General features: G+C 48.3%; 1 protein-coding gene across 1 annotated transcript in view; it reads right to left on the bottom strand.

Moving 5' to 3' along the window:
• Nucleotides 1–6,344: 6,344 nt before the first annotated feature.
• Nucleotides 6,345–9,399, bottom strand: part of LOC144889481 (uncharacterized) — a 39,752-nt gene continuing 36,697 nt past the window's right edge. The window contains exon 4 of the mRNA XM_078769760.1: nt 6,345–7,013. Coding sequence (XP_078625886.1) covers nt 6,791–7,013 — 223 coding nt within the window. The 3' untranslated portion in view covers nt 6,345–6,790. The remainder of the gene's footprint in view (nt 7,014–9,399) is intronic.

The raw sequence follows: 9,399 nt of genomic DNA, 5'->3' as shown, positions 1-9,399 counted from the left end.
CTTTTGACATTTTTGGCTGGAAAAGGCTTCCGTAGTATTCGAAATCGCCTTATGACATTTTTGGCCGCTTTGACAAAAGGCCTCCGTAGTATTTGAAAGCTCCCTTAACTCCTTTGTCGGGGCGTGGGCCGCTGTTAGTTCGTGGACGACGCGAGGAGTCGGGGCTTGGCGAGGTTTCAAAGCCCCTTGCGTGGCCCGGAGTTTGGCCAAGGACACGGCCTTTGTGCCCGATGGAGAAGGAGACGGTGGTGGCTGTCCGGTGACGCCCGCCAAGGACGTCTGAGCGTCCAGGGGCCCGCAGAGAGGGGCCCTCCCCTTCGAAGTCGGGTAAGGCGCCGGGTGTCGGGCTTGGCTTGCGGGCTCCGCTATTAGCCCATTCAAGGTCGCTGCGCCCGCGCGTCCGCGACTGCGCGAGTCAATGTGCCGCGAGCCGCGTGCCATTTTCCTGCACACTTTTGCGTAATGTCCCTTTAGCGAGCACAAATGGCATATAGCGTCACGTGCCGGACACACGACTCAGGCATGACGAGGCCCTCCACAGAAAAAACATGCGGCCCCGCGCAAGGCCTTGGGTCTGCTGGTCATAACGGCAGCCGTTAGGGTTGGGTCATCCTCCGGAGCATCCCGGAGTTCAGCGAGCGGATCCGCGTCCTCGGCGGTGGCGCTCTCCGGCCGGGCGTGTAGTGTGGTGCCCGCCAGAAGGCGCGTGCGGTCGTAGGTGTGCGATTGCATCCGCGCTTCGGTGTATACGGTCGCTTGCTAGAGTGCCGTAGCGAAGGTCAGGTCGGTCTTCTCCAAGAGTTTGAGCCTTAGTTCCTGGGAGGAGACCCCAGCGATGAAGGCATCTAAAAGACGATCATCCTGAGCCTGCGCGGGTGTCCGTGGCTCCCTGACGCTGTCCAGCAAAAGCTGCCGGAGCTCCTGGGCATAGTGGTCCATCGCCTCGTTGGGTTGCTGCCGCCGCGTTTGCAACAAATAGCGTGCGTACACCGGGCTTTTCTCCTTTATGTATAGCCGTTTAAGCTCGGCGATGGAGAGGTCATACGTCGCGCATTGAGCGATGGCGTTGTACACCCGGTAGTCGATTTTTGCGTGGAGTGTGGCTAGCTTCGCGGCAGCCGTAGGTTCAGTCTCAGGCTCATCAAATAGATTCTGCAGTTGTCGGAGCCAGTGCTTCAGCTGCAAGCCTCCATCCGCGGCTTGCGGATCGGCGCTGAAGATGGACACCGTCAGCGTCTTGTTGCCAGCCATGGATCTTAAATGCAATTAAGTGTTGTGGAAAACCAATCAGGTCCGCACAACTTTAGTCCAATGGTTGGTTTAATTGCATTTAGATCATCACATCATTCCTGTAAAGTAGAAATACACAATAAGTATATGATGCGACATCTCATGGGTCCAGTCATATCATTCAATGCAAGCAAGCCCGATATCTATACAGGCGTACCGTTAGCGAGGCTACCGATGTAACATGTCACAAGGGAGAAGTCTCGGAGCACCGTCGCAGCAGCGGGTCTTATAGTCACGCCCCAGCGGTGACAACGAGCAGCGAGCATCACCCCGGGTTCAGTACGAATACGATTTCACTACACGTATGATTAGCTTTTTAAACAGTCGCTAATGCTCTTTATAACACTAAATGAAGAAATTTGGAGGAATCCCAACATCCATGAAGTAAGGTTTACTTACAGAACTGAGCGAAAATCTTCGGTACTCTATATACCCCACAAATGTTGGGTTAATAACATCGCCCTTTCTGGCACTACTGTGGCGTTTTTCGTAGCGAACTTTTGAAACTCGATCCTGCTGTTTAACACGAAACTAAGAGGGAGAAGCCCGGGTTGTGCTCATTTACCAAGCAGCTAGCTAGCACTTGCCAAGCCAGCCGTTCCTTAACGGTTTTGAATGGAGTGCTTGCTCGAATGCTTAAACCACTTGGCGATCTCTCCACAAGAAACTTGGTAAATGAACACACACCCAATGTTCTTTACACCACACCATAGATTGACTGTAATCTATATACCCCAAAGAGGAACGACCCTTCCTGCCCCTCCCGTAGTGAGCGGGAGTACTCGTGTATCAAAAGTTCAGCAAAATTAGTTCCAGATCCAGATGACTGGTAATAGGGGACAAAGCATAAGCAGCACAGTCGCTCCCCCAGGAATTGATGCAGCCAAGCCGACTAATATAATTTTTAAGAGATTCTTCACAAACGAGAGAGAGATTGGACCAACAAAGATGCATTGCATGATATCTCAAAACGTTATGAACGGATTTGGATAAAACATGGTGGACCAGTTTGGTGTGCGATAAGGACGAATTGATTCGATTTTGGTGAAGATGTGATACGGATTAGAGAGTGTTTTTTATATAGGGCCAAAAACGATATAACACGATATTTCAAAACGTGGACGGAATTAAAATTAGGTTGATAAGTTGGTTTGGCGACAAGATCAAGCCAATTGCATTTTGGTTCAGGTCCGGATGGATCCGACCTATCAGTGGGATACAAAACGTTAACTGTTCATCCTGGCGGATGTATGTGCTCCACCGAGTGCCGTTTTCGTTACCCTCGCCAGAGGAGAGGGTATTGCATTTGAGTCCGTTTCTTTGTTTGTTTGTCTGTGTGTTTGTCCGCACAGAATAAATATGCTTTTCTCTGCAACCGTTGGTCCGATTGACAGGAAATTTTCACCAGAAGGGCACCTCCCCTTGTCGAATATTTAAATGCTAATTATGACGTCTTAGGTCACTTGGTACGGGCGCCATCTTGGAAGAAAAAAAACGAAAACAATTGCACCTCTATATCTCCGAAAGCGCTGCATAGGAAAAATTTATACATGGCTCATTGTAAAGAACTCTCCATGGGGAATAACATATGTTGATGATGATGTCATAGGTGCCTCCATTTTTACGTCATAATTCGACAAGTACAAAACTTCATCCAATCAAGATGAAATTTATTGAGCATCATCTATGGATAATTTGGTGGAGAAAAACAAAATAATGTTGTCATCGGTCACGTGGTTCGGCCGCCATATTTGTTTTAACACAAAAGCCTTCAGCTTTCAAAAAAACAAAATAAAAGTTTTTTAAACAAAAGCTTTTAGGATCATTGCAATCTCCTGCGATGAAGCTGATTCTGAGGACCTTTCACTCTCTCACCACAGGCAGGTTGGTGGTCTTTCTGTCTTCTACCGACTCCTCTCTGGCCTAGCTCTCCCAGCTCTATCTGTGCTCTGTCCCCCAAATATTCCTGCAGGACGCACAAGAACTGCCAGCAACCCTCTTCTGGTGAAACTGCCAAAATCAAGACTCTCTGCTCACCTTCACTCTTTCATTCCTCTTTTTTCCCGCCTCTGGAACAAACTCCCTCACTCTCTTCCATTCCACTCCTCCCTCCAGGTCTTTAAAACAGCTGTTCACCAACACCTCTTATCTCCCCCCATCCAAAACCTTGATCTTTTCTAACCCCGTTAATACACTCCAAATCCAAATCTTTCAATCTCCGACTTCATTCCTGAAATTCCTTGTAGTGTCAATTTGTTTTGTACCCCTTCCCTCCCCCACCCCCCCCCCCCCAAGCCCTTCCTTTCGGACAGATCTCCCGATGTCCCAGTTCTCTACTGCTGTGCTTGTGTGCTTCCCTCTCTCTCCCCATCTTGTCTCCCCCTCACTTTATTGTTTTATGTGTCCGTTTATGTTTTTTGTTTTCATGTGCCCGCCCTTAAACTAACCTCGATCTTGTATACAAGAAAAAAGCCTTCAAAACCACCAAAACCCCTTTCTCTCCGAAACGGCTAAACAGATTGAGGCAAAAAATTACATGCATGATCGAATACCCATGACAAACAAAAAGTTCCGTGACCATGACGTCATAGGTCACATGATTTGGTGGCTATGATTTTTTAAAATAATAAAACTTTAAAATGCCACTCCTCCAGAATGGCTGAACAGATCTAATGGAAACGTCACACATATGTTCCCCATGCCTTGCATATACCATGCTGCTCTTGAATAATTCATGCATCACATGGTTTGGCGGCCATATTGGATTGAACGAAAATCTTTAAAATATATATCTCTTGAACCGCTTCATTGATCGATGTGAAACTTCAACGTAATGTCGTAGTCGCAGAGCAGAACAGGTGTTTAAAATTCAATATGATTGGTCTTAGGGTCTGGCAGCCAGAAGTTGTTATTATTTGAAGAAACTCTACTGTAGCGACCCATGGGTCCCCCAAGCAGGACCAGCATCAGAATCTCCTTGCTCCAGCCGGTGACGTCACCGGCGGGGATCCGCGGCGCCAGAGTGGCTGGTCACGTGACCACCAAAGCGTGCCGCACGTGCGGGTATAATCAGCTACACCTGTCGATCACGTGACCACCGAAGCACGCCTCGCATGAGAGGCATGGCTTTCGGTTTCGGTTTCGGTTTCTGGTTGTGCTTTATAATGCAGCCCGATAAACGGGCTTTTCAGTGTTCCCGAGTTGGTTTTACGAATAAACATCTTCTCGGACGAGTTTGTGCCTTGCCATCCTTTTATCCGTATTCTGCTGGAGTCCGGACTCCTTCACTGGTGACCCCAAATTTGAACACGCAACCCCGACTGCCCCCGCACGGATGCGGGGGCTGTGAACGGACACGGCAAGCACGCCCTAGCCAGGGAAGCCACCTAAGCTGGTGACGCCGGCTTCTCCCGCACGGCTTCGGGCGCAGTTTCGAATGCGGTTTCGAAATGCCGGAGTTTCGGAAACAACGACGGCCATGACTATGAGGTTCACGCACCGCGCTCGGCTCCTCCTCTACGACCGGAGGGGCGAAGCTATTCTAAGACCCTCCGAAGGCACGGCTGCTTCGTCACCTTCGCGCGCACTGACGTTGGCAGAACGGCTGCTTCGTCACCTTCGACTCCTCTCTGGCCTCTCTCTGGCGTCACCTTCGACTCCCCGTCCGACCACCTCGCGCACCTACAACTACAACCGCAACTACTTCTCCGACCCTGCAACCTCGGGAGGCCCGCGAGGAACCTCGGCAGCCTCCCCCGAGGCCTGGACCAGCCCCTCGGTTGGCTCACCCGCTTTTCGTGTGCACTGCTCGAGCCTTCTCGGCACTGCCCCCGCGCACTGCAACCTCGGGAGGCCCGCGAGGAACCTCGGCAGCCTCCCCCGAGGGCTTGCCCGGCCCCTCGGCCACCCCCCGTCCACTGCATCCCCCGAGGCCTTGACCAGCCCCGCATCCTCGGGAGGCCCGCGAGGAACCTCGGCAGCCTCCCCCGAGGCCTTGACCAGCCCCTCGGTTGGCTCACCCGCTTTTCGCGTGCACCGCTCGAGCCTTCTCGGCACTGCACCCGCGAACTGCAACCTCGGGAGGCCCGCGAGGAACCTCGGCAGCCTCCCCCGAGGCCTTGACCAGCCCCTCGGTTGGCTCACCCGCTTTTCGCGTGCACCGCTCGAGCCTTCTCGGCACTGCACCCGCGAACTGCAACCTCGGGAGGCCTTGCCCGGCCCCTCGGCCGCCCCCCCCGTCCTGCACCCCCCGTCCGACCACCCGCCACCACACCGGACCCCCCCTGCCTGCACCCCCCGTCCGACCACCCGCCACCACACCGGACCCCCCCCCCCCCCCACGACTGGCCAGGGGTCGTTTCGGTCGGGTCATCCGGACCCCCCTCAGGTTGACCTCCCTGGACCAAGTCCATTCTGGGGGGGGGCGTGTGTAGCGACCCATGGGTCCCCCAAGCAGGACCAGCATCAGAATCTCCTTGCTCCAGCCAGTGACGTCACCGGCGGGGATCCGCGGCGCCAGAGTGGCTGGTCACGTGACCACCAAAGCGTGCCGCGCGTGCGGGTATAATCAGCTACACCTGTCGATCACGTGACCACCGAAGCACGCCTCGCTTGAGAGGCGTGGCTTTCGGTTTCTGGTTGTGCTTTATAATGCAGCCCGATAAACGGGCTTTTCAGTGTTCACGAGTTGGTTTTACGAATAAACATCTTCTCGGACGAGTTTGTGCCTTGCCATCCTTTTATCCGTATTCTGCTGGAGTCCGGACTCCTTCACTACTATATTATCTTCTCCAGCCATGTGAGTTTTCAATATATCTATTAATTTTGGCCTGTTTGAAGTGGTGGTGGTTCGTGTGCAGCCACCCGGCTGCTGGTAGCATCATTTATGTGGGCGCATCTGCCGCTGATGCAATGCTTCTCTATAACCAGTTATCTGGTACTCATTTTGTCGACCTCGGGGGATGACAGGCTGAGTCAACCCCATCTGGCGTTAAATCAATGGGATTCTACGGCCCTACGGGCAATCTTGTTGTAGGCATGTAACACGTTCTTCTGATGCATAACTTTATTTGCGTAGTGTATAAGCAACTTACAGTTCCCTCAATCAATCCCGAAAATAAAATGAAAAAACCCGGGTTACATGCATGAAGCAAAAACATGCCCAAAAACATCAAGTTACTGCTTAAAATTCAATAAACCCAACTGCACTGGACCACTGGTAAACGTGGGGACATGAATACGGTACTTTTAAGGATGGGGATGTGTAATACCCTCTCCTACCTGGAGATGGCGCTACATGATACACATTACCTAGAGAATTGGCGTCCCTTCCTCTCCCCCCCCCTAAAGACGACCGCAAAGATAAAAACACCTCTATACACTAACTGGGGTCATGCTGATCCCATGTAGCAAGTCTGCATGTAATCGGGCCAGAACTGAAGTCGGAGTTACGCGACAAACAATCACACAGACACCGGTCTGTGAATTATTATCAGGATTACTATGGCAAAAGTAAATTGAAGAGGAAAGCATGGTTGATGATCACAGCAGTGCCATCAATGGTGGTGGAGACAATTATTGCTCGGCGGAAGAAGTGAAGGAGAAATGGTTCATGCGCATTGTGTAATGTAACTCGATTGATTGTCATACATTTATTAACTCTCAGGATACCGGCCCGTTTCACATCTGCACCATCTGCACCATCTGCACTCTGACGTAACTCCCTGAAATGGAAAGAGACACGTTTGAACAGTGGGAAAATTTGCACATCCATACATGACACATTGGATCCACACTGGGGTGGTCCACAGATATATGTAATATTTAATACTATTACAAATCCATCCTCCACAAGGCTGCCCTTGTTCCTATGTTAATAAAGATCATATGAACCAACTATGAGGTCCATTGGAACTTATTTAGAGGTTGCTCAAAAAATAACATTTTTAATTTATCCTGCTTTTTTCAGATGGCAGAAACTCGCAGCTCTTCCACGGTTTGGTTGCTGGGCAAGTCTGAAAAGGAAATAATATGTGGGGGACTACCAACCAAAGGACGCACATTGCAGAAAATGGTGTACCATCACATACAAGAACACCATACAGTTCGTGAAAGTGCCAAACTTAGTGGACAAGCTGTGTGTGCATACTGGGAGAAAGCACAAATTCCAGTGCAGAGAGTAGATTCCTGTGAGCGCCAACTTTTGAAGTTGTATGATGCCTACAAACTGGTAAAGAAAAATAGAACCAAGACATTCAAAAACGATAGAGTGAAGGAGCAGATGTTCAAAGATGATCTGCAATCCCTCTTCGATATCTCACCAAATGATGCGCTTGAGAAAATGACGAATGAAGAAGACAAAGCATTCCTTATCATGCAGCGTGAGGATCCCTCAAGTTCACGTATGGGATCTGTGGACAACACTCTGGCAGTGAAGGAGAACAGAAAGCGTATCAGGCTTGAGAATGAAGATAAAAGAAAGAAGAAACATGCTGCTGAGACTCTAACAGCAATGCAATCTGTTCCATCAACATCGGCTGTGGTTGATGATGATGATGATGAGTCTGAGATTGAAAGCTCTGATTCAGGGGACAATTAATTCAAACTCCAAAGTCCATCTTCTGCCAAACAGGCGAAAAAGGCTCCCATCAAGGTGATCACTCCAGCAATAGTGGCAACTCTGGACAGAGTAAATCTCTCAGATCGGCGTGCTATGTTTGTGGCCAGTGCTTTTGCACAATCTCTTGGTCATACCATTGAAGACAAGTGCAAGCCAACAATAATGAATAATTTGAGTAATTGAAAATAGATAATTATCTATGAATTGATGTATGATGCTAAAAATTCTGTGTTATTATTCATTTAAATTTGTCAACATTTTGAGCAACCTCTAAATATTGTCCAATCAAGCTCAAAGTTTCACCACAAACTAATTTCTTCAACAGGATTTGGGGCAGGCTTGTGGACAAATGCAAATCCAATCTTCAAATTTTTGGACCACCCTAATTCATACGTTTGCGAATTTCCTTTCAACGTTTGTCCGACAGATGTCGAACAAAGCTCGATCGTCTGCCATTTTTAATTGGACAAACCTATGTATGTGTCACTAACCACGGATGATAAGGTATTATCCGGGCCAGAGTAGGTAGGCTAAAGTTAAACGAAAAAAAACACGAGGTTATCCAGGGGATAAAGTTATCGATGTTTTGCTCAACAGAACCTATCCGGCGGATAAATGTTATCAATGTTTTGCTCAACAGAACCTATCGGGGGATAAATGTTATCTATGTTTTGCTCAACAGAACCTATCAGGTGGATAAATGTTATCTATGTTTTGCTCAACAGAACCTATCAGGTGGATAAATGTTATCTATGTTTTGCTCAACAGAACCTATCTGGTGGATAAATGTTATCTATGTTTTGCTCAACAGAACGTATCCGATGGATAAATGTTATCTATGTTTTGCTCAACAGAACCTATCAGGTGGATAAATGTTATCTATGTTTTGCTCAACAGAACCTATCAGGTGGATAAATATTATCTATGTTTTGCTCAACAGAACCTATCAGGTGGATAAATGTTATCTATGTTTTGCTCAAAAGAACCTATCCGGGGGATAAATGTCATCTATGTTTTGCTCACCAGAACCTATCCGATGGATAAATGTTGTCTATGTTTTGCTCAACAGAACCTATTCGGTGGATAAATGTTATCTATGTTTTGCTCAACAGAACCTATCCGAAGGATAAATGTTATCTATGTTTTGCTCAACAGAACCTATCTGGGGGATAAATGTAATCTATGTTTTGCTCAACAGAACCTATCCGAAGGATAAATGTTATCTATGTTTTGCTCAACAGAACCTATCTGGGGGATAAATGTTATCTATGTTTTGCTCAACAGAACCTATCAGGTGGATAAATGTTATTTATGTTTTGCTCAACAGAACCTATCACGTGGATAAATGTTATCTATGTTTTGCTCAACAGAACCTATCCGGTGGATAAATGTTATCTATGTTTTGCTCAACAGAACCTATCCGAAGGATAAATGTTATCTATGTTTTGCTCAACAGAACCTATCAGGTGGATAAATGTTATCTATGTTTT

The sequence above is a fragment of the Myxine glutinosa genome, chromosome 1 (assembly GCF_964187855.1).
Source record: "Myxine glutinosa chromosome 1, kmMyxGlut1.1, whole genome shotgun sequence".
Classification (NCBI taxonomy): Eukaryota; Metazoa; Chordata; class Myxini; order Myxiniformes; family Myxinidae; genus Myxine; species Myxine glutinosa.
This window is presented reverse-complemented; position numbering and strand designations above follow the sequence as displayed.